Source organism: Garra rufa, chromosome 12 (genome assembly GCF_049309525.1).
Source record: "Garra rufa chromosome 12, GarRuf1.0, whole genome shotgun sequence".
NCBI classification, from domain to species: domain Eukaryota; kingdom Metazoa; phylum Chordata; class Actinopteri; order Cypriniformes; family Cyprinidae; genus Garra; species Garra rufa.
The window spans coordinates 30,936,627-30,961,851 of NC_133372.1; the positions used below are offsets into that span (position 1 = coordinate 30,936,627).

General features: G+C 35.3%; 1 protein-coding gene across 2 annotated transcripts in view; it reads right to left on the reverse strand.

Annotated features, from left to right (window-relative positions):
- The window catches only part of cyfip1 (cytoplasmic FMR1 interacting protein 1), a 54,305-nt gene that overhangs the window by 18,398 nt on the left and 10,682 nt on the right, over positions 1-25,225 (reverse strand). For both annotated transcript variants that reach the window (XM_073851300.1, XM_073851299.1), the window contains exons 2-22: positions 24,103-24,223; positions 23,900-23,989; positions 21,832-21,909; positions 21,636-21,737; positions 21,367-21,548; positions 19,809-19,905; positions 19,260-19,388; positions 17,889-17,993; positions 17,620-17,711; positions 17,282-17,399; positions 14,677-14,799; positions 12,170-12,295; positions 10,994-11,160; positions 10,763-10,910; positions 7,345-7,498; positions 7,095-7,251; positions 6,898-6,994; positions 6,679-6,755; positions 5,137-5,245; positions 4,923-5,042; positions 4,302-4,501 (exon numbers count right to left, since the gene is read on the reverse strand). In XM_073851300.1, coding sequence (XP_073707401.1) covers positions 4,302-4,501; positions 4,923-5,042; positions 5,137-5,245; positions 6,679-6,755; positions 6,898-6,994; positions 7,095-7,251; positions 7,345-7,498; positions 10,763-10,910; positions 10,994-11,160; positions 12,170-12,295; positions 14,677-14,799; positions 17,282-17,399; positions 17,620-17,711; positions 17,889-17,993; positions 19,260-19,388; positions 19,809-19,905; positions 21,367-21,548; positions 21,636-21,737; positions 21,832-21,909; positions 23,900-23,989; positions 24,103-24,222 — 2,591 coding nt within the window. In that variant the 5' untranslated portion in view covers position 24,223. The remainder of the gene's footprint in view (positions 1-4,301; positions 4,502-4,922; positions 5,043-5,136; positions 5,246-6,678; positions 6,756-6,897; positions 6,995-7,094; positions 7,252-7,344; positions 7,499-10,762; positions 10,911-10,993; positions 11,161-12,169; positions 12,296-14,676; positions 14,800-17,281; positions 17,400-17,619; positions 17,712-17,888; positions 17,994-19,259; positions 19,389-19,808; positions 19,906-21,366; positions 21,549-21,635; positions 21,738-21,831; positions 21,910-23,899; positions 23,990-24,102; positions 24,224-25,225) is intronic.

Genomic DNA, 25,225 nt, shown 5'->3' on the forward strand with positions numbered 1-25,225 from the left:
GTATTGGGTTTGTCGCCCAGTTATTGTCAATTCTATTCAATAAGGCCGTGCTCAGCATGTCCACTCTGGCCCTATTCACAGGTAACAATACAGTGGAAAAACTCATCACACGAGTCAACCCGCACCTTTCACAGGAACAGGTTTCTAAAGGGAAAATGACAAATAAAGCTGCAAATATCTGCTGAGACATGACCAACTTTTAGTTGTTGTTCTCAATGTGTTGCTTAAAGTCACTTGTGACTTGTGAGTGTGAGTGTAATACAACAGGAGCAGGTGAGAAGTGGGCTCTCTGTATCCATCCATCACTTTGAGAGTCAAGTGAGAATCAAGCAGACACAATGACAAACTTTTCAGGGGCAAGCTGGGACCTTTTTATGCTAGGCTCAAGTAATAGTGTGACTTAGTTTCTAGAACCTGAAACAGACATGAAACCTCTAGAGATGGCATCCCTCCCACCAGTTATGAGCTGTATTAAGACAACAGCTGAGCCCTGATGGCATCAGTTCACTGAATTTGTCGTCTGAAAGGTCATGGAATGTTAAAGCCATCATAACCTGGCAGTCTAAAGATGACTTTAGTCTTCTTTTCATCCCACATTCAGACTCTTTCATAGCCTACTTTCACATCTGTTCCATACAGTCCATTTTGAACACCTCACCATTTAGTCTATAAAATATTTCTCACCTCACTATGGCTCCTTACAAAACTCTCTTTCTTTTTCCCACATGCTGTCATATTTGATATATGGGTCAGATTCTACCTTGTGCTCAGAAAAAAAGATTGTATTTGTGCTATTTGAAAAAAAGAAGAAAAAGTGATGGATCCCACTGCAGAGGGTAGGCAAACACTCAATAATACACACAGGAGAAAAATTAATTGATTTGCCTCCACTTGCTGGAGATTACATGCTTTTCAAAAGCTGCAAACAAAAATCTTTGTACAAGAATGTGTTTCAAATATATCTGAAACATAACAGTCTTTTCCCAGTGGAAATAAGCATAGACTTTAAGCATAGACTGACTATTAATAACTAATGGATTCACTCAATAATTAACCATTCTCTAAAAAATTAAAGATGAAAGCAGTGCTCTATCTTCGTTTAAGTGTCCCATGAATCTGGCTTTCTGACAAGTGATGAAAGAAATCTTCTATGCAGTTTGACACTTAATCTCAATCACGTCCGTTTAACTGAAATATGGGTGAATGAATACATATTGCATCAGCTGAAGCTTGAAAGTCATGTCTACACTAATATAGCTATTATTAAAGATTAGTAGGGCCTGAATGATTTTTGAAAAAAAAAAAAAATAATATTCAATATTTTATATTATTTTATATGTGAAGTATTAATTATAAGAATTAATTCTCTGTGATTTTAATCCTGCACAAAGTGGTTTCCTCCACTGTTTAAAAAAAATTAAAAAATGAACTTCTTAACTTCTTATCTCACAATTCTGATGCATTTTTTTTGCATTTTAAAAGTCAGAATTGCATGATATAAACTCACAGTTGCAAGTTATAAAGTCAGTATTGCGTGAAATAAATTCACAATTCCACGAAAAAAAACTCAGAAATGCGAGATATTAACTTGCAACTTTATCTCTCAGTATTCTGAGAAAAAAGTCAGAATTGTGAGATTCAAACTTGCATCTGTCAGAATTTCTCACAATTGCAAATGCGAGATTTTTTTCTGAAAATTTAGAAATGCAAGATATAAACTCGCAGTTCTGACTTTTTTTCAGAACTGCATTATATAAACTCGCAGTTGCGTGTTATAAAGTCAGTATTGCGTGATATAAACTCACAAGAGCCAGCGTGCAAAGCACATGTAATCACAACACTGCTTGCTAGCAAAGTAGCGAAAAAGTTTAATACATGAAAGTTTAATACGTCCAACCTCATCACGCATTTGAAACAGCATCACAAAACTCTGCATGAGGATTTTCGCAATACCACTTACAGAAACAATCCACTGGCAACGTCAAGCAACCAACGCTGCCTGAAACCCTCGCAAAGCTTGACAAATTCCCAAGAGATCGCAAAAAGGCATTAACCTTAACAGAAAATATATGCCAGTTTATTGTGCTCGATGACCAGCCGCTGTCGGTGGTGAGTAATATCAAGTTTAAACGCTTAATTGAACACCTCGAGCCTCGCTACGTTGTGCCCAGCCGCCACGACATTGTCGACAAAACCATACCCCAGATGAATAAAGAAGTTAAGGAGTGTATTGCTATGCATCTGAATAAAGCAAGTGCTATTAGCTTCACCACTGACATCTGGAGCTCAGAAAACTGTCCTCTATCTTTATAGAGTCTGACCTACACGCGAGTTCAGAGGTTCACACACAGCTAAATGCATAAACGCCATGGAGGAGATGCTGCGTGACTGGAAAGTCGACAAAAAGAAGGTCCATGTCGTTCTAACAGATAATGCAGCTAATATGAGAAAGGGATTCGATCAGCTTGGTGTGCCAAGCTTAGGATGTTTTGCGCACAGTCTCCAGCTTGTAGTCCGTGGGGGGCTTTTGTCACAGCGAGCTGTAGTGATGCACTAGCCAACGGAGAAAAAATAAGTATTTTGCACTTTAAAAAATGTATTTTTATTCAATTAAGATATTTTTCAGTTGTTGTTTTTTTACACACTTAGCCTACTGTTGCTGACTTTTGTTCTCAATTGATCTCAATTGCCGCTGGCCGCTAGTCGTTACTTAAAAAAACAAGCAAACAAAAAAAACTTGAATTTAACAAATAAAAAGTGCTCCAAATATATTTCTAAATTAACTTAATAACCTAAATAAACGAAAATAAATTTAATCACTTTGCTATTAAAAATAGCAGCTGTGTAATGGGGAAGAGAAAGCAAAAAAAAAAAACCTGTTCCAGTCGGAATCAGACCAGTATTTCTGATGAGATGTCAGACGAGGTCCGGGCGAGGTTTTAGGAATTTTTGCAACGAATGTTTGTTGAATAGCCTATTTAACATTCTTTTTTTAGGCTAGTTTCAAATTTAAATGTATTATTTTTTTTATTTATTTTAGCGTATTTTAGGCTACTTGTTCACTGACTGAAGTGCTCAAATAAACACGCACGTTTGTTAATAATGTTTGAGGGTTATTTATTTTGGGTTACAAAATAATATACATATGTATTTTATATATAGGCCTATATACACAAACGTTATATATAATGTATATATATATATATATATATTTATTTATAAATAATTTAGATATAAATTTATTGATAAACACCGCGACATTTTTTTTCGTTCTTCTTTTTTTTTTAAATAGCCTTCCCTTTACGGTGTCAGTAATTACTGTGTGTGCTGCTAATTTCTCATTTAGGAGTGATTTGTTTGTTAAAATATGTTAGGCTACCTTATTAAAAGTATTGCTCTTAACAGACCTGTGTGTTTTGTATCACTAACGCGGTGTCTGTTCATGAAGTATATAAACTCTGCCTGCGTGAGGCGCGCCGCATCCAACTCGCAATGTTCTATTACAATTTATTAATTCTGAACATGTTATGTGTCCATATTGCACCAAAATGCAACACTGCACTCCTTTGGGTCTAAAGCAAAAATCGATTGAATGAACTGTTCTTGACATAAGAAAAATGCAACCAGGAAGACACACAGAGATTCCTGCATTTATTAGAGAGGATAATATTTTCAGCCCTTCCCACTGAAGCTTCGAATATTTGGTGTTGATTACTACAGAAGCTTCAAGCTCAAAAAAATGGTATTCGGACCAGCCCTGCATTCCACACAACGAAATATTTAAAAGCATTCATGATTTGTGCTGATTATTGTATCGGATTTGTATCGGTATCGGTTGGTACTGAAGGCTGCAATATCGGTATCGTATCGGAAGTTAAAAAGTTGTATCGGGACATCCCTATCTGTCAGTCTTTTCCCCCTCAGAATTGGACTTTAAAACTCAATTGCGAGTTTACATCTCACAATTCTGAGAAAAAGTCAGAATTGCAAGGAAAAAAGTCTTGTTGTGAGACACAAACTTGCATTTGTGAGAAAAAAGTCAGATTTGCTTACAATTGCGAGATTTTATCCTGCAATTTTCACTTCATTTGAGTTTATCTTGCAATTCTGACATTATAACTGAGAAAAGAGTCAGAATTGCGCACATGTATTATGCAATTCTGAGAAAAAAAAAGTCAGAATTGAGAGATAAAAAGTCAATTACCTTTTTTTAAATTTAGTGGTGGAAACGTGTTTCCGTAACTTACAGAAGTGTAACATATTCTAAAATAAATTTTTAATTATTTATCATCTCTACCCACCTGTTCGTGGAGCCATTGTAACAGTAGTTGGGCAAGAAGTCATAGTTAAGCTCCCAGAAGACATGGAGAGTGATTCTTCCATAGGGCGCAGATACGTTGTGGTTAGCCTCCCGGAACATGGCATCGATACTGTCTAGTGTCAAATACTTACTGAGGAGCTTATGGGTCATTCGGTTTATGTCCAACAAACCCTCCAACTCCTGATCAAAGACAGAAAAAAAGAGCAATTGGAACAAAAAGTACCCTTTCACTTTCTGATACAATAATTACGTTTACAAACAATGCATTTCTATTCAGAAGCACACAGACCTCCAACAGTCTGTTTGAAAACCAATAATGAGCTTTGGAACAATTTCATGGCATTCTGGAATCCATGTGTCACAGTCAGACGTCTATTCAAATGTCTATATATTAGCACAAGCACACACACATATGATGCAAACATTAATAAAATTATTCCCTACGCTAAATTATTTCTGCTGCACTGAATTTCAGTATTGCTATAAGAGGTGGCCTCTGTTTTTATTAAAAATTCTGGACACACAAATATCCACCAAATTCCATATGAGAAAATGAAAAGTGCAAAATTTCCATAAAAACAGATTTTAATGGATAAGGCACCATGATGGAAGTAAGGTCCTCGCTCTCAAAGCGGTTGATGGCGAGCTCTAAGGATTTGTACAGCGCTGAGGACACTCGCTGGGTGATTAGACGGTTCAAGTCGATCGATCGTCCAAGGAGCTGCAAGAGAAAAGAAAAAAACAGAATGAGTGGACTCAAAAACAGCATTAATGAACAGTAATGAATATATAAACAGAAGAGCAGCTGTCCTTACCTGGACATGTCTTTGTTTGAGAAGCGTCTCGTAACGATTGGAGGAAGGCCATGAGATGTTGGCTCCCTGATTCTTACATTCAGCTCTCAGTCTTTTATCCAGAAGGAGACTACAGAGAGAAAATACAGCACATTTTGTAAGATCCCAAATTGACTTGCAATACTACAGAAAAATTGTATTACGTATTTGTTCTGATTACAAATTCTAAAATATAATTCTAAAATATAGTTCAGCTAAAACATAGTAAAAAATAGCAGTGATTTGAGCACTTTAAGGCATTTAAACAAATATGGAAAAAGACAGTAAATATTGTTTAGCAAGCTTGTAACCACCTAAATCAATGATTGAAAAAAACAAATACAGGTAATCTGCCATGGAAATAGTGTTTTTTTTAATGTTTATGACTGTTATAGCACCAGCTGTGGTCCGATCGCCTTACAACTTTGCATGTTTGTTAAAATCACGTTAAACATGTTAAAGTCACATGTGCTTTGCAGAGTTTTCCTTTAGGCTTTATAGGATTTTGGGTACATTTGGAAAGGCCCCTTTTCTATACGACCCTGTTATAGCTTCCCAAAAGGTAAATTTCACTTTTTTTTTTTTTGATAATTATTGAACTAGAGAGTCCAGAGAATTGTGCTGCAGTGTTTTTTTCCCAGAAAAACTAGGACTAGTTTGCAAAAGTAGCTTTTTTACATCTTCTCAATTGTTTGGCAAAGATTTGATTGACAGCAGTGGTTCTAGAGGCAAAATTCTCCGGAATAAGGAGTTTTATCATATGATACAAATATCGTGTGTATGTGCGAAAAACAGTGCAATTGTTTACGCCATTGAAAAATGTGGTATCACTGTGAGTCAAACAGGCCCACTGAGTTTCGTTCCAATCGGCCTCCATTAACCTTGTCTAATATGTGCTCAAACCTCATCGGCCAATGGTGGCAAAGTTTTTCTGAGATAGACAAATGTCCTTAAAGATGCTTATGGGACTTTGGACCAAGACCGTTCACAGCTATTTTCATGTTAATATGACAAATGGTTGTGTAGGAATAGCCATATTTATGTGTTTTCCCTCTTATAGCGCCATCAAGTGGTCAAGCCCCGCAATTTTTTTCCTGTGACCTTAGAATTGAGCTTTTACACAAGTGCTCTAAGTTTGGCGAAGATGTCTGTAACTCCTGAACAGAATGAGATATTACACTAAAAGTGGCCCAGCCCCTTTCAAACGTTTTGTCGTCTCTTTGCGACAGTGAGTCGAAAGTTCTACTTTTTTGATAACTATTGATATTCACTTCCCAGAGAATCTTTCCGCAATGAGCGATTTCACACTTTTGATCGCTGTAGCGCCCCTGTCAGGCCGCTTGGGGCAAGCCTTGGTGACATTGTCGGCAGTGTGAGTACTACCAACCCTCCAAATTTCAAGTCTCTACGACTTACGGTTTGGTCTGCATGATCAGTTTTACGTGGAGATTACTGATCCTTGGCCATTCTGACAAATACAATAGGGTTTCAGTGCTACACACTTGAACCTCTAATGAGGCTTACCTTCCGGCAAGAATCTTGTAGTAGGCAAAAATTTGATCAGCAAGTTTGTAGACAAACTGGTCAAAGCAGAGGTTCACCTGGGGGAAAAAGATTTTTTTTTTAATACAATCACTTAAAAGAACATTGAAACCTGAGTAAAAGAAATGAAATTAGCAATGCAATAACTGCTTCAAAGGATTTCTTTTTGCAGTGAATGTAGAAGGTCAAGAAGGTTTTTACCTCAGCTTCAATCTCATCATAAAGGAACTGCTTTTTGAACTTTGTGAGAGCGTAGTGCGCGCTGTCGTTGTACAGATCCAATGAATACAACACATACCTGAAGAGATCAGACATACTTAGAAGCATACTTCATAAAAGCATTTTTTTCACCACACATACTACGGCAAATCAAGTATCAATTGTATTTTTGTTCTCACTCCATCATAGAGGCCTCTTTAGTCTCCAGGATGTGGTCAGTGAGGATCCAGGGCATGGACATCTCAATTGGAAACTGGATGCGGCGACCCATTGTGAGCTCCAGAAAGAACTCACGGAACCAGAGCTGGGACAAATCACAGCACTGCTGCAGCGTTTCTGCAATACATCACGTACATGTAAGAAACAAAACATTCTTAACACCATCCACATTCAAGATTAGGATGAACTGCCATTTAGCCTGTTCTTTACCACTGAAGTTGAGCAGGTGAGTGTAGAAGAATGATTCGCGATGGAACTTCTCAATGTCCAGGATAGTCGGTCCCTCCAGACTACTACGCAGAGTCTTCTTTGAGCCGCTCTTATCAGCGACCAGAGACTCCAGCATCGTCCTGACCATATACAGCTTCGCATTGAAACAGAAAGAGGAAAGAAATTAAGAACATTAAGTTTGATGCAAAGTTGGACATCTTCACTCTTCGCACATGCACGTTTAGCCTCCCCTTCACAGCCAGATTCTGTTCTGGTCATCTTGCAACAGGTGGACCTCTTTTGCATTCTGGTCGGAGTGCATTAATGTGCTGATGGAGGGCACACAGGTGTCAAAGCTTCCCTGGAGATGTCAGACAGATCAAAGGACTCGTCTGTATCTCTTCCCTTCAATTCCATCTGGAATTGTGTGTGTATGTGTGTCCGTGTAGAACCGTATTCAAATACTGAGAGGCTGTGTTCACAAAGTTATAGCTTGGGTCAAACAGTTCTGAACAAAGCATGACAGGGATTTTTTTTAATTACTTATGAACTACAATATAGCTGTTAAGAGAGATTACCGGGTTCAAGCGCTTTGAGACATTTAAGCGAATATGAAAAAAGACATTACGTATTATTTAGCAAGCCAGTATCCACTTATATCAATGATCAAACAGAGCATTTTTGGAAATTTACTACAGAAATATGATTTTTTTTTTTTTACCTGTAAAACTGTTAAAGTGCCACCTATAGCACAATCTTCATAGAAGTTGGCATGCTTCTTTAGAACCATATGTTGCATGTGCTCACCTAGTTTCATGAAGTTTTGAATTTTAGTTTAGGATTTATATGCTTTAGGGTATATTTGGCCAGGCCCATTTTGTAAACGTCCTTGTTATATCTAACCAAAGTGTAAAGTTCAACATTTCCTTGATAATTATTGGCCTAGAGAGTCCAGAGAATTGTACTGAAGGTTGTCTTGAGGGTAAGCAAAAAAAAAAAACCTAGGACTAGTTTGCAAAAGTAGTTTTTTTTTTATAATCTTGACTAATTAAAGCCATTTGATTGACAGCAGTGGTTCTTGAGGCAAAGTTGTTTAGACCGAGGTGATTTATCATGATATGAATGGCGTGTTTATATATGAAAATTTGCAGAATATACAATCTTTTACATGCTCGAAAAAAAGGCAATATCGTGCCCCAGTGGACAATTCTTTCAAATTTCTCACAGATTTTTAGGGCCCACCAAATTTCAATTGAATTTCTGATCAGCCCCCGTTAACCCTGTTTAAAAGGTGATCAAACTTAATTTTTCGAGATGCACAAATGTGCTCATAGACAGCCGTAGACACAGACACTGCAAGTGACTTTTCAAGTCAGATGGACTAACGAATATCTGGTTATAGCCGTTTTGTTTTTGTCGTATTATAGCACCACACAGTGGCCAGATGAGACTTTTTCTCATGTGACCTCAGATTGAGATCATAGATATGTGTATCGAGTTTGGTGTAAATATCTCATCCTGTTGAAAAGTTCTAGAGGTTTTAGGAAAAGTGTCCCTGCCTCTTTTGAACATTTTGGCATCTCTTTGCGACGGTCAATCGAAAACCAAAAAGTTCTTTTGATAATTACTGATACTCACCAATTTTTCTGCACCGGTTTGGTTCTGATCAAGCAAAAAACCTAGGACTAGCCTGCAAAAGTAGGTTTATCAAGAAAACCCAAAATAGCTGAAATTTTGATTTCATACTTCTGATCGATTAGCCTTGGTGACCTGATAGACAGGGAGGGTACTACCATCACTCAAAGTTTCAAGTCTCTCCGCCTTACAGTTTGGTCTGCCCAATCACTTTTAGGTCAGAACGGCATGGAAGCCTGTTTCCCACACTGAATGAAAAATAAATTTAAAAAAAAGTGTGATTTTTTTTATCTCACAATTCAAATCCTTTTTTTCTCACAGTTGCAAGCGAAATAAGGCTCTTAATTCTGAGAAATTAAGTCAGAATTGCGTGATATAAACTTGTAACTGTGAGTTATAAAGTCAAAATTGCAAGCTAGAAATAAAGTTAGAATTGTGGGATATAAACTCGTAATTCTAAAAACATTGTTATCCCCCTAAAAACAGACTTTATATCTCGAAATTGCGAGTATCACAATTATGAGGAAAAATAAGACAGAATTGCATAAAAAAAAGTCAGAATTGCCAGATATAAACTCGCAGTTGTGAGAAAAAAAAAGTCATGAGATACAAACACGCATTTGTGAGGAAAAAAAGTATTTCCCAATTCTTAACTTTATAACATGCAATTGACTTTTTCTCAGAATTGTGAAATATAAGCTTGCATATAAGCTCGCAATTCTAAGAAATTAAGCCAGAATTGCGTCATATATACTCGCAATTGCGAGTTAGAAACAAAGTCACAATTGTAATATATAAACTCGCAATTCTAAGAACATAGTCTTTTTTTACCCTAAAAAATTGACTTTATAACTCGCAAGAGTTTCTCACAATTCTCAGAAAAAAAAAAAAAAACTGAATTGAGAAATAAAAAGTCGCAATAATCCATTTACATTTTTTATTTAGTGGTGGAAACAGGATTCCATAGAATGGTGATCTTTAAAAATCATAACAATTACAATAGGATATCAGGACTACGTGCTTGAACCCCTAAAGAAACCTTTTTACTCTTTGTGCTCCTGTTTGAAAAACCCTTCAACGAGACATTAATGGACTAAATTCTGTCTGTATGACCAAGGAGGTCTCTAATCTAATCCTGAGGCACCAGAAGCTGGTATCGTACACAAAGCCAAAATGTTAGGTATCAACGCAACCGTTGTGAGCCTCTTGACAGAAATCTCTTGTGGTGAAATTCAAGCATAATCATACAGATTCTCAAGGCAATGACAGAAAAGCTTGAAATCAATCCACACAAACACAAAAACATTGATGAGTCAAGAATTTTAAAAAAAGAAACACTGCATGGAAACAGCCCACAACGCATACTTTATCAAATTAAACTGACTGTTGAATCAGGATGCATGAATCTCTCTCAAAAATTCCAGTAGCAAAGCTCTGAGATCACGTAGAGAGGCAGCACCGATTACAGCTCAAATCCCCGAGGCGCTATTGACATTCAATACGACACCCTTCCATGGCACACCGGATCAACCGTGCTTCATGCAACATCTGCAGCAGAAGCGAGTGGAAGATTACAAGCTCTTCCGAATGACACCGGGGGAGCCGTGTGTGTGCGTGTAACAGGTATAAAAAGCATATATCAGTACGGCTGGTTAGGTTGTTTCAGGTAAGGAGTTGTATAAGGTGAAAATGAAAAGGCTGTTGCATTCAGAATGCAAATCATAACTACAGACATTTAAAGTATATGTATAGTATAGTAACTGGGTACTAGAAAGTCGCTTACTTGTGTGCTGGAGGGTCCAACGGCACGACGAGGAACTTTAATATCAAATCCCCCTTTAGGGTCCTTCTCGCCCCGCAGTGCTGGGTCATTATGTGGCTCTCTGCCAGTCTCCCAATCACAGATGGTCTTACGGATGGCCTGGAGGACGCTGCAACAAAGTCAAAGTCAGCCGAAATGAACTTAAACAACTAGAGCTGTAAGACAAAAAGAACATTTGGTGCTCTGTTGTACCTCTGGATGACGTTCTTCTTTTTCTTGATGGCCTGACGCAGCGGTTCTCTGAGTGTGACCTGGGCAAAGTCTTGCAGAGCTGAGTAGATGGTGTGACGGATGGCGTGGTTGAACACACTCTCCATACGGCCCATCAGCACCTGCAGACCCTTTATCATGGCGAGGACCTAAACACAAGTAGACAGAAGCACATTCAGACAAAGTTTCTTCTGTACACCAAACCTGCATTTATTTGATCCAGAGTACAGCAAAAAACATTAAAATAACTTTAAAATAACTGTTTTCTATTAAAATATATTTTTAAATGTTATTTTTCATTACTCCAGTCACATGATCAGAAATTATTCTAATATTAAAATTTTCTGCTTAAAAAACATTTATTATTATAATTATCATTATGATGTTGATAACAGCAATAGAAATTTTTCAGGTTTCTTAGATGTAAAGAAAGTTCATAAGAACAGAACTGATCTGAAATAGAGTCACTTTTGATTAATTTAAAGCATCCTTGCTAAATAAAAGTATTAATTTCTGTCATTTCTTTCACAAAAAACATTATACTGGCTCTAAGCTGTTGCATGGTATAGTGTTACAAATGCTTTTTATTTCAGATAAATGCTGATCTTTGGATCTTTTATATTCAAAGAATCATGAAAAACTCAACTGTTTTAAATATTGATAATAACAAATGTAGTTTTTTGAACCACAAACTAGCATATTAGAATGATTTATGAAGCATCAAGACTGCAGCAATGATGCTAAAAAAAATTTGATTTGATCACAGGAATAAATTACACTTTTAAATATATTCTAATAGAAAAGAGTTTTTTTAAATAGTAAAAATCTTTCAAAATTTTACTGTTTTTGCTGTACTTTGGATCAAATAAATGCAGGCTTGGTGAGCAGAGGAGACTTCTTTAAAAACATTTTAAAAATCTTACCGTTCAAAAACTTTTGACTGGTAGCATAAATTCAAAAATTAATTAATTAATTCAAATGTATAATTAAAGAAAAACTTGATTTAATTGTTCATTATCCAAAAAGACAGAAGTATTTCATTTTCAGTGGAGGTCATAGAGGTGTAATGACTTTTAAAATGGTTGTGCATACATTGTATGCTGCCAATTATAATTATAACCCTACACAGCTAAGTTTTGGGCCTGTGAGTATACCGACCTCCACCAGAGCAAATTTCTCCTCGCTGGTGTAGTTGTATCTAGTGGCACGTTCATACTCCTCAGCATTGTCTGGGCATTCTTTGTTGGAGTATTTGTCTGTGGGGTGAACCAACTTCCAGGAATACTGCAAAAAGAAAAACATTTTACAATCTTTCATGTATAATTACGATGCAAGAGATGTGAGAAAAATCTAATATGTTATCTTCAAAGCCACTTTGCAAATTTCAGAGACTATGGCCCATCAGCTCCATCCCCAGCCTAATTTGCTACAAATATCAAAAATCCATTTTACTAATTGCCAAGAATGGACTTGTTTCAGGCTGTTTCCATGGCAACAATATTTCACAAGATCGACAGCATAAAATGTTTTGTTCAGAGAAAAAAAATGCATAGCTGGAACTGACTATTTAAGTGATTCAAATGAAAGGTGAAAACATCGCTGGCCTTGTGGTAACAAAAAGAAGGCACACCAGGGGAGTATCAGGCCCCTTCTTTTCAATGAATGAGGTTTAATCATTATTTTGAACGGGGTGGCTTGGTGATACTTGGAAATCAGAGGTTAGTTAGTCTTTAGTAAGTGCGACAGGCTTGCTTTCTGCCTGATGAAGTGCATGGTGTGAACGACTGTCCTTAGAAACAGAGCAGGAACTGAGAAAAATCATTTCTGAGAAAATTCATCTTTGCGCTTTTCAGTAAATCAATTAAGCCGCTCTCAGTGACTAGACTCTTCTCTCTGACAGCACTCATTAAAAGAGCTTTTGACAGGCTGGTATTTGTTCCTGATCGACTGTTTCAAAGAACTTGGCATGTTCATTAATCTTCTTTTGGAGGACTGTATATTTTATGCAGAACACAAAAATCATTTATAGTTGACCGACAAGCATCTCAAGTGTATGTAACATGGTTTACTTTTCTTTCTTACTCTTAAATGTCTGAAAGCATTACTTTTGTAGAGATATCATCCTTGAAGCAAAACACACATTAAGACTGAAATATTATGTAGCTAATTATAATCATGATGCACAATATATATTAAACTGATGAAGAGCCTGAGTGCTCGAAACGTCACCTATGTGATAGTCTGTTATTACATTTTTGTATTTTTGGAGCCTAGGTGTGCCGACTTATTCTATTTTCGTTGTCAATATTTTTGTCAAGCATCCTGTTTGAGAGTTTTTCCAGTGATGTGCGTGCTTTTGTTCTGATTTTATTGCCATTTTGCCATTAACAAACAGGACAGCTGAGAGTAACAGGAAACTAGGACAGAGAAAGAGGGGGGGGGGGGAGGACACAATTTGCAAAAAAAAAAAAAAAAGACTCAATTTGCTTATTGCTGTTGCAAAAATAATATTATTTTTATATAATATGCCATTCAAAAGTTGGGATCCTTAAGATATTTAATGTTTTTTAAAGAATTCTCTTATGCTCATCTAGGCTGCATTTACAAAAAAAAAATTGTATATGTATATATAAAATATTGTAATATAATATGTAATATTGTGAAATGTTATTACAGTTAAAAATAATAATTTTCTATTTTAATATACATTTTAAAATATAATTTATTTTAGTGATGCAAAGCTGAATTTTCATCATTTATTACTCGGTCTTTGTCACATGATCCTTCAGAAATCATTCAGTTTTGCTACTTAATATTTTTTGGAACCTGTGATTCTTTTTTCAGGATTCTTTGATGTATAAAAAGTAAAAAAGAACAGCATTTATTCAAAATAGAAATCTTTTCTAACATTATAAGTCTCAGCTATCACTTTATGTTAATTTAACATATCCTTTGTGAATAAAAGTATTAATTTCTTTAAAAAATTAAATAAAATAAAAAACTGACCACAAACTTTTAAATGGTAGTTTATATTGTTACAAAATATTTATATTTTAAATAATTTTTTTTTTTTTTTTAAGTATCACGGGTGCAAAACAGTATTAAGCAGCACAACTTATTTCTACATAGATAATAAATCAGCATATTAGAATGATTTCTGAAGGATCATGTGACACTGAAGACTGGAGTAATGACACTGAAAATTCAGTCACAGGAATAAATTACGTTTTAAAATATATTTATATAGAAAACTTATTTTACATTGAAATAATATTTCACAATATTACTGTTTTTTCTGGATCTTTGAGCAAAGAAATGCAGCCTTGATGAGCATAAAAAACTTCTATTAAAAAAAAAAAAATCAATGAATAATAATTTACAAATAACAAACAAAAAAAGCTTTTTCAGGTGTTGAATCCCAGACGTTAAATGTCTACTGCTAGCACAGATACCCATAGGCTATTTTGCACAAAACATGATATAATATTTTTAGAATAATTAGACTGTTTTTAAGTGATTTTGGGGAGTTTTGTACAAGAGAACAGCATGAAACCAGGAATCCAGCCTTGTGTCACCCACATAATCATCACATCTCAAAAGTTGGGGTTCACGTTTCCCTGGTTGGTGGTCACATACATAAACATGAGTGTGACAAGTCCACTCACCACTTCCATGATCTGAGCGCTCCACTGAGAGAGCAGCTGCAGACCCTGCAGAGCCAGATCAAACAGCTTCCTGTATTCAGAGTCTGTCTTCTGGGCCTCCTGACGCCCTGAACCGGTCACTACCTGCAAAAATGAGAAAAGGAGGCGATGACAATGAGCAAGTAAACAAGATAACATAACATCTAACACGATTACTATCATTATAGAGAAAATGAGCAAATTAATGAACCGCTGAAATCTCTTTACACAAATCTAATGACAAAACTCCAGGATGCCTGCCACATCTACAGAAGCAGAGACTGCATTCGAAATGAACAAACACAATAGGAAATGCCAAAACCTTGTATCTGTGCACTTGTTTCAGCAGTCCAAGACACAAGCACTGTGTGTCAAAACCCCTGACATCTGACAACCAGGAATGTGGAACGAAAAAAACTAATTCCTCCCCGTTTCTCCTCGTCACCGGGCTGCTGTCATTGGTAGCGGACACCAGCTGTCCTCTGGCTGCCAATACACTCTCATTACAGTGCTGCTGCCATGTCTTAATTCAATCCCAGGCTGACCTCCTCCCTTCACATTTCCATACTCTTCTGTGAGAAAACAGACCCTGGTGGTTCAGAATGCAAACTTCGAGTTGCTGAGACTGAGCCTTGAACCCATTCGGCCAAGGAAAAGGGAATCAAGTATGAAGTACAAGCTTCTCGCACTCCAAACTACTCACATGAGCAAAAACGAACTCAACAAGAGCAACGTAAACCACTGCAGCTTCTGATTTTCATTAAGCCATATGACTCCAAGTATTAATGCATTTCTAAAAGAGATTTTTCAGCATTCACTATGCTGAGGTTTATTCAGTTTAATTAGCTATTTTTACCATAGTTACCATAAGAACTAGAGCACTAGTAGAATATACTTTTTTTTCATTAAGTATGCAATATATTGATCAAAAGCGACAGTAAAGACTTTTTAAATTGCTATAAATAAATTCTATATTAAAGGCTGTATAAGCGATTTCAAGCCTGAAACATAAAGTGTCATATTCAGCTGACCTTTCTTCACGATCCGCTCGTTGCCTGCCCCATAAATCGGCTGTAAAAAAAAAAACGCGTCTCTGTGGTCAGCCTAGGGTCCGAGATATGCCAAAAAATGTTTCAGCCTAGAATCGCTGATACAGCCTTTAAATAATTGCATTTATTTTGAACTTTCTATTTATCAAAGAATCCTGAAAAAAATGATCACGGTTTCAACAAAGATATTAATATTTTATAATAACAAGAAATGTTACTTGAGCACAAAATCAGCATATTAAAACGATTTCTGAAGATCAGATCATGTGACACTGACAACTGGAGTAAAGGCTGATGAAAATGCAGCGTCGCCTTTACAAGACTAAATGATATTATACAATACATTAAAATGTATACTAACCCGAACATTTGAAATATACTATGAGTCAAAAGTTTTTGAACAGTAAGATTTTGAATGTTTTTAAAGAATTCTTGTCTGCTCACCAAGCCTGCATTTATTTAATCCAAAGTACAGCAAAAACAGTACAATTTTGAAACATTTTTACTATCTAAAATAACCGTTTTTCTATTTGGAATATATTTTAAAGTGAAATTTATTTCTGCGATCAAAGCTAAATTTTCAGCATTATTACTCCAGTCTTCAGTGTCACATGATCCTTCAGTAATAATTCTAATATGCTGATTTGCTGTTCAAGAAACATTTTATTATTATTATTATTATTATTATTATTATTATTATTATTTAAAACAGTAAAAAAAAAATCAGGATTCTTTGAGGAATAGAAAGATCCAAAGATCAGCATTTATCTGAAATAAAAAGCATTTGTACCATTATACACTATACACAATTCAACACACTGTACTCAATTCAAAAGCTTGGAGTGAGTATATTTTTTGGGGGGGGAAAGAAATTATAGAAATAAATACTTTTATTTAGCAAGAATGCTACAAATTGATCAAAAGTGATGATAAAAAGATTTATAATGTTACAAAAGATTTCTATTTCAGATAAATGCCATTCTTCTGAATTTTCTATTCATCAAAGAAACCTAAAAAAAATAAAAATCTACTCTGCTAAGTTTTTTGAGCAGCAAATCAGAATAAAGCACATTTTAAAATATATTCAAATAGAAAACAGTTATTTTAAATAGTAAAAATATTTCAAAATGTAACTTTTTTCTGTACTTTGGATCAAATAATGCAGGTTTGGTGAGCAGAAGAGTCTTCCTTAAAAAACATTATAAATCCTAATAAATCCACTTTTGACTGGTAATGTATATACTGAGGAACCTTACTGCAGCCAAATTTTGATTTAAATCCAACCCAAACAATGACTCTAATGAGATGCAAAACAACACATTTGGTTTTGCCAGCTTCTGAATCAAAGAACCACTCAGAAAACAAACTTCGTCAGAGGTCTTATGTTTAGAAATCGCAAGTCATTTGGCATATTAGGTAAAAGACATTTCATCCCCCAACGTCACTGGCAGTATGAGTCAGTGCATGGTGACTGGTGAGTCGTGTTTAGAAAGACAGTGAAGAAAAGACAGTATTTTCTTTTTTTAAAAGCCTCTCACCTCACTGTTGCTGTAGCGAGCCAGCTCAGAAATGAACCGCATGTGGTCTTCGCGGATTTGAATCATCTGCTCGCATATATTATACTGCGGGCTACTGCCTAAAGATGTGCACGACCACCTAGAGAATATAGAATTGTATAAAGTTTTAATTTTGCTTTTGCAATGTCAAATTTTCAATCATTGCAGTGTCTTAGAAAACAACAACCAGTACATTATTAAAAAATATCTTTAAGAAAGATAGAGTTGCATGAGGTTGGAAGGGCAGGTTTCTATTTAGGTTTAAGTAAAGTAAGCCGCTACAGCATTCACATTTATGCATGGCATCCTAGGACACCCACCTGGATTTGTTTTCCTCATAGTGAGCACTGGTTTTGATATAGCGGGCCAGCTCAATCTGCATGTCACCAAAGAGAGGTACTACTTGCAATTGCTGTATGGGTAAACAGAATGTCAAATCAAATTAAAATTGGTCTCGGGTCATCCCAACACAAGCAGTCAGATGAGACAGACCCTGGTTTCCACCAGGTATTAACATGCATCTCAAATGCATTTCCATTTGTGAAGGTCAAAGACTGCATGTCCATTAAATTATTTAAAGTACACTCACCTTGAAAAACTTGTCAATTTTCGTCAAATTGATTCTCTTCTTGGCATCCAGTTTGTAGATGTTGCTGTTGGATCCATCCATGAGATAGAGACCAAAGCCCATCACCTACAGACATAGTCACACCAAACTATGTGAAAAACTTTGTGGGGAAAAAAGCCCAAGATGACAAATACACTACCAATCAAAGATTTTTCAACAATAATTTTTTTTAGATTTTTACTATTTAAAAGAAATTTTCTATTTGAATACATTTCAAAATGTAATTTATTTCTGTGATTTCAAAGCTGAATTTTTAGCATCATTACTCCAGTGACATGATACTTCAGAAATCAAGCTAAAATTCTGATTTGCTGCTCAACAACATTATTATTATTATTATTATTATGGTAAAAACATCAGAGTGTTTTTTTAGGTTTCTTTGAGGAATAGAACGTTCAGAAGAACACTATTTTTCTGAAATAAACAACTTTTGTAACATTATAAATGTCTTCATCACCGTTTTTAAGCAATTTAATGCATCCTTGCTAAAAAGTATTAATTTCTAGGATTTATTTACCAAAAAAAATTTGAATGACTCCAACATTTTGAATGGTATAGTGTATAATGTAACAAAAGCTTTTTATTTCAGATAAATGCTGATCTTTGGATCTTTCTATTCAAAGAATCCTGAAAAATGTACTCAACTGATTTATACTATAATAATAATAATAATAATAATAATAATAATAATAATAATAAATGTTTAACAATGTGTTTAACAATATTTAGATTTTGATATTAAATAGTAACGTCCTTAGTAACAGTGACTGCTTGGTCAAGATTATGATACATAAATATCACAGTTAATATGGTCAAAAGTAAAATGGTCAACTATCCTTAACAAGTACATAGTACATCTACTTTTTGTGATTTAAAATTTAGGGGTGAGTAATTAAACTAACTTTTAGAAAGTTTAGAAAGAACACATCAAATAAAAATAAAAAGTGACAGTAAGGTGGTCACAAAATCTCTACTTCAAATAAATGCTGTTCTTTTAAACTTTCTATTCATCAAAGAATCCTGACTAGCTGACTTCAAACTAAAATATTAAGTGATAAAACCAATTTTAATATTGGTTGAAAACATGTGAGCACTAAATCAACATATCAGAATGACTTTTCTGAAGGATCATGTAACACTGAAGCCTGGAGTAATGGATGCTAAAACTTCAGCTTTGCCTTCAAAGAACTAAATTACATTTTGAAATACATTTAAACAGAAAACTTGTAATAATACTAAACAGCATTGCCGTTTTTACTGTGTTTGTGAACATCTAAATACAGCCTTGGTGAGCATAAGAAACTTTCAAAAACATCAAAAATATATGCTTACTTTGAGTAGCATGTGTTTCTCATTGGGGGTGAGGTACATCTTGTTCTCGTAGTAGTCCACGCATAGGTTAACAATGTCTGCCAACAGCTCATCATATCCATTAATCACCTCAAGCTGCTGCTGTAAGGACTGAAACAGAGATGGCGTCAATATCAGCAACTCATACACAGAACATGTCTCAAGCACTGCTGTATTTCTGTTTAATACGCTGCTGTATCCAGGGACTTGAAGTCAATTTAGCCAATTTCAGCGTTCAAGAGCTGGTCTTGTTTGTTTAGATACTTTATATTCAATGCATTTTCTCAGTATTAAAGGGGTAGTTCACTCAAAAATTTAAATTCTGTCATTAATTACTCGCTATCATTTAGTTCCAAACCTGTAAGACCTTTGTTCATCTTCAGAACACAAATTAAGGTCCCTTGCCGTCTTCGGAGGGTCAGAAGCTGAGGATATCAAAAATATCCTAATTTGTGTTCCAAAGATGGACAAAGGTCTTATTAGTGACAAAATTTTTTGGTTTTTGTTAGCGCACAGAATATGGTGAGGTACCTGAGTGATCTTGTTGTGGTTGGCCAGGAACATGGACAAGTTCTGAGATTCCTGAATGGAGGATGGCTCAGACATTTTCCTCAGGAACTGGGCAGCTCTGATGGGAAAAAGAGAAAATTATAAGCAAAAAAGGGAAAGTCTGACACAAAACATATCACAGTCAGGCCAGCTCAAGCATCATATATAACTATGTCAAACAATAATACATAACTCAAGCCAAATAAGAGTATGTTTTAGATTCTTTAATAAGAAAATAAGCATTTAATGAAAAATTTGACATCCATTATAAAATATGTTGGCAGTAAAAAAATCTGATCTACTGGCCAGCAGCAAAACAAATCTGTAATGCTGAGATAAAAATAGAAAAACATAAAAATATTTTAAAAAAAGTCACCCATAGAGACATAGGAGAAGTCAAGACAGCAAGAGAGTGACGAGAAAAGTGTTTGATGACATGAGGTGGAAAACTGGATCTGTGGTTGACAAATTTGACATTTCATAAAGTGTGTTCAGCAGGTGGGCGCACTGAAAATAAACTTAAATCTATCACACACCAGATACACCAACTCACACAAACACTTTGAAATAACAGGAGGTATAAAACCAGACCACTCTAGTGTCTTGATGACACAATATTTTTTGAAATGCTTTTTGAAATATATTTACTATTTAATTTTGTTTCTATTTGAATTTATTTTAAAATGTAATTTATTCCTGCGACTTCAAAGCTGAATTTTTAGCATCATTGCTCTAGTCACATGATCCTTCAGAAATCATTCTAATATTCTGATTTGCTACTCAAAAACATTATTATTATGTTGAAAGCAGCAGAGTAGAATTTTTTCAAGTGTCTTTGACGAATAAAAAGTTCAGAAAAACAGCATTTATCTGAATTAGAAAACTTTTGTTTTCTAATTTTCATCACTTTTGATCAATTTAATGCATCCTTGCTAAATAAAAGAATTTTCTATAATTTCCCCCTCCCCCCAAAAAAATATATGACTCCAAGCTTTTGAATGGTACAGTGCATAATGTTACGAAATCTTTTTATTTAAGATAAATGCTAATCTTTCTAATCAAAGAATCCCAAAAACAGTTTTAAATTTTGATAATAATAAAAAAAATTCTTGAAAAGCAAATCAACATATTAGAATGATTTCTAAAGGATCATGTAACACTGAAGAGTAATGATGCTAAAAAATGTAGCTGAAAAAACACTGATCCATTTTAAAATGCTGATTTGGTACTTAAGAAACATTTCTTTTTTGTGGAAACAATATAAAGTTCAAAAGAACAACATTAAATTAAAACAGAAATCATTTGTAACATTTTAAATGTATTTACTGTCAGTTTTGAGAATTTAATGCATCCATGCTGAATAAAAGCATCCATGGTTTAAGTATTTGAAAAGTCTGTTTAATGCCAATGAAGCATCACAAAAAGTGGGTACACTATTGTGATAATGACTGACCAGAAGAATCCAGATGTAGAATGACTGCCATCTAGAGGATGCATGTATTAATGACGAGATTAGATCTGTGTAGCAGTCTGTGGTTACCTCTTGTAGGCGGAGTGATCATTTTTGACACTGCACTTCATGTTCTTAAGTTCGTCCAGCACCGCAAACATGTTGATGAACTTTCCCAGCGTGAGCAGATAGGCTTCAGACACAAAGTCCTTCCTCCTCTCGGCGTGACACAGTCGACGCACTTCCCCGCAGAAGCGATCTATTGCTGTCCTCTAAAAGTGAAGTAAAATGAGAGAGAAGCATTGCATTATCTTGCGTTAATCTTGTATTAAAATGCAGAAAATAGCACTAATCTTTACCTGAAAGTACATGAAGTTCATTAGTTTGGTGACTTCAGGCTCAAGCACCTCCACTGTCTTCTCATAGATCTCCACTCTGTTGGGCTGTTCATTACACTTCACCTGAGAGAAGGATAGATGGAGAGGGTTAAACCAAAAGACTTACAGTCTGTGTTGCTGGTGTTGTGTGTGTTTTTGACCGGCGTGACTAACTTACCTGAGGAATAGCTCTTGAACAGCTTCTCCAGGTATACAGCATCACGGCATACTCCTGTCCTTCCTCCAACATCTCATTCTGTAACACACAAAGTTCTCCATGAAATTGGGGTCCAAAAGTCTGAGACTACACAGAAAACATGGATATTTTCCTAAATACAAAACTAAAACAAATACAAATTATAAAGTAAAATGCAGACATATTTAAGATTTATTTTACATTGTTTCTTGGTTAGAACTTTTTAGAAAATTATACTTGAATAAAATAAATAATTCATAAAAAAACACAATTAATAAATAAGAAATAAGAAAATACAGCAGCAGTCAAAGGTTTTTGGACAGTACATTTTTTTTTTAAATAAGTCTATTCTGCTCACCAAGCCTGCATTCATTTGATCCAAAATTTATTTGTGTGATTTCAAAACTGAATTTTCAGCATTACTCCTCCAGTCATCAGTGTCACATGATCCCTCAAAAATCATTTGAATATGCTGATTTGCTGTTCAAGAAACATTTATTATTATTATTATTATTATTATTATTATTAAAACAGTTGAGTACATTTCTTAGAACAGAAAGATTGTGCATTTTTCTGAAATATAAAGCTTCTGAAACATAGTATAATTTCTTTGGGAAAATAAATTATAGAAATCAAAATTGATGATAAAGGCATTTATTTTTTAAAGATTTCTATTTCAGATAAATGCTGCTCTTCTGAACTTTCTATTCAGGTCAGGAAAGGAAAGGAAAGGAGGTAAGGTGAGGCCAAGTATGGTGACCCATACTAGGAATTTGTGCTCTGCATTTAACCCATCCAAGTGCACACACACACCGTGAACACACACCCGGAGCAGTGGGCAGCCATTGCTGCGGCGCCCGGGGAGCAGTTGGGGGTTCGGTGCCTTGCTCAAGGGACTCACCTCAGTCGTGGTATTGAGGTTGGAGAGAGTGCTGTACATTCACTCCCCCCACCTACAATCCCTGCCGGACCTGAGACTCAAACCTGCAACCTTTGGGTTACAAGTCCGACTCTCTAACCATTAGGCCACGGCTGCCCCACCAAAGAAACCTGGAAAAAAATTCTACTCAGCTGTTTTCAAAACAATAATAATAATAATAATAATAATAATAATAATAATAATAATAATAATAAATGTTTTTTGAACTGCAAATCAGAATATTAGAATGATTTCTGAAGGATCGTGTGACTGGAGTAATGATGCTAAAAATTTAGCCTCACAGGAAATCACAGGAATAAATTACATTTTTAAATATATTCAAATAGAGAACAGTTATTTTAAATAGTAAAAATATTTCAATGTTACTGTTTTTGCTGTACTTTGAATTAAAAAAAAAAATGCAGGCTTGGTAAGCAGAAGAGACCTCTTTAAAAAATATATATATATTAAAAATCTTACCGTTCAAATACTTTTGACTGGTAGTGTAATAATAATAGTAAGAAAATAATAATGCATATTCTGACCTTAGAATTTAAGCCCCATACATACACAAATTAAATGCAGATTCTACAATAAACCTTTATTTCACGTTGAAGGAATTGCCAAAGAACAGACTAACCCACTTAATCTTAAGATCTTAACAAATCTCTACAGAAACTTTAGAGAAAATCTCCCCTAGAGTAACAAAATAACTCTCTTTCATAGAAACTTTGAAACACCACACTGCTTCCACACATACTCTTCAGTTCCTCACTGATGCCAAACAGTCCCTGACAGATATTACCTCTCACTAATGGAGCACACAGCAGTTCACATTCAATACAAAAACCATTCAGAGCGGCCCACTCCGCTTGGCCAGTCTCCTCAAATGACCACGGTGAACATGGACAATGAGAGACTCTAATGGGCCCCTCTTAAATCCATTCAAGCCCCTGACAGACTCCTTTAGCAGGGCTTCCAGAGGGCTGGCTTGATAGACTGGTTTGGACAGTCAAGGTCAGCCTAACAGAGCTGTGATTGAGTTGAGGTTTAGTGATTTAAAGAAGGTTAGTTAGTGTAGGTGGAGTTGAACAGCTGCCTGTTTGTGCAGAAATGCTGAGAGGATCTTACCATGCTGGAGTGGACCGTGGCCTGCTCGATGTAACGAGCGATGCCTGTCACGAAAGCATTGCGGTCCTCAAAGTTGGTGTTGAAGTTGGGCTAAAGGTGGTAAAAAGAAAATCTTGTTATGCAAACGCTTCAGGTAATTTGGGTTTATATATTTTTAAAATACACTGAAGCTCTAGGTCAGCTGCTCTCAGATCAGTTTTTACCTGGTAAATGAGGGAGGAGGGCAGAGGCTCGATGCAAGGCTGCTGATCTGGAAGCGGCAGCTCCTCCAGCAGGTCCACATTGGACAGAGCATCCTCCAAAGTCACTGTGGATGCCATCATTCTAGAAGAAAACACATACCCTTTTAAAACATTTTTTTTCTTGACAATACTGTTAAAAAGGGCTGGGTTTTGACACAAATTGTGTAATTCGATTCGATTCTGAATCGCATGCTGGCAATTCGATTCAATATCTGTTATTTTGGATATATGGGTCATTCTACAGAATTCGTCCAATGTCAGATTTGGAAACGTTTTGAAAAAAATTGTTAGTATGCAAATTGCATAATATCCAAAGTACACATTTCTAGTAATTGTGCAGTTAATTCTCCTATTATATTTTCTGAAAGTTTTAGAATTTTTGTCCTCTCCCCAAAATTGTCACTTCCAAAACACATTAATATATAATTTGATAAGAATGGTTATATTTACCTATTAAGATTTTGTAAATACATTTTTTTGCTATTTTATTAAAACATTTTTTGAGAGTTAAATCAATAGCAATTAAATTGTTAACAATATTTCAAGTGTAATTTATGATATTTGTTGTATTTTGAATCCAGTTTTCTTTGTAAAAGGCAAAACGTTGATCGTACTGATTTCAAAGTTAAGGAATTATTACTTTGAATTCATATTGAGCTAAAAACTATAATAACATCTTAGGTGATAATTCATGTTTTGGCAGTGACCGCACATTTTCGGTAGTGACAGTAGTGCTTTGGTAGCGACCACATCACATTACACAATTTTAACTTGCATACTAAAACACTACTAAAACTCAAACATACTAAAATGCAAAAAAATTGCAAACTGTACAAATATTTGTTTATTTCCCCCAAATATAAGAATTATGAATTTCTTTTTATCACTACCAAAACAATGATGACATGTTTTGGTCGTGACTGTTTCAATGACAAATTTATGGAATAACACTGATGTCACTACCGAAACTCCAACAAAAGTTTCGGTAGTGACAATTTTAGACACTTTTTCAATCCTTGCTAATCTTATGGTACACATAAAAACTAAACGTTATGGAATAATTTCCAACAAACTGTGCTTAATT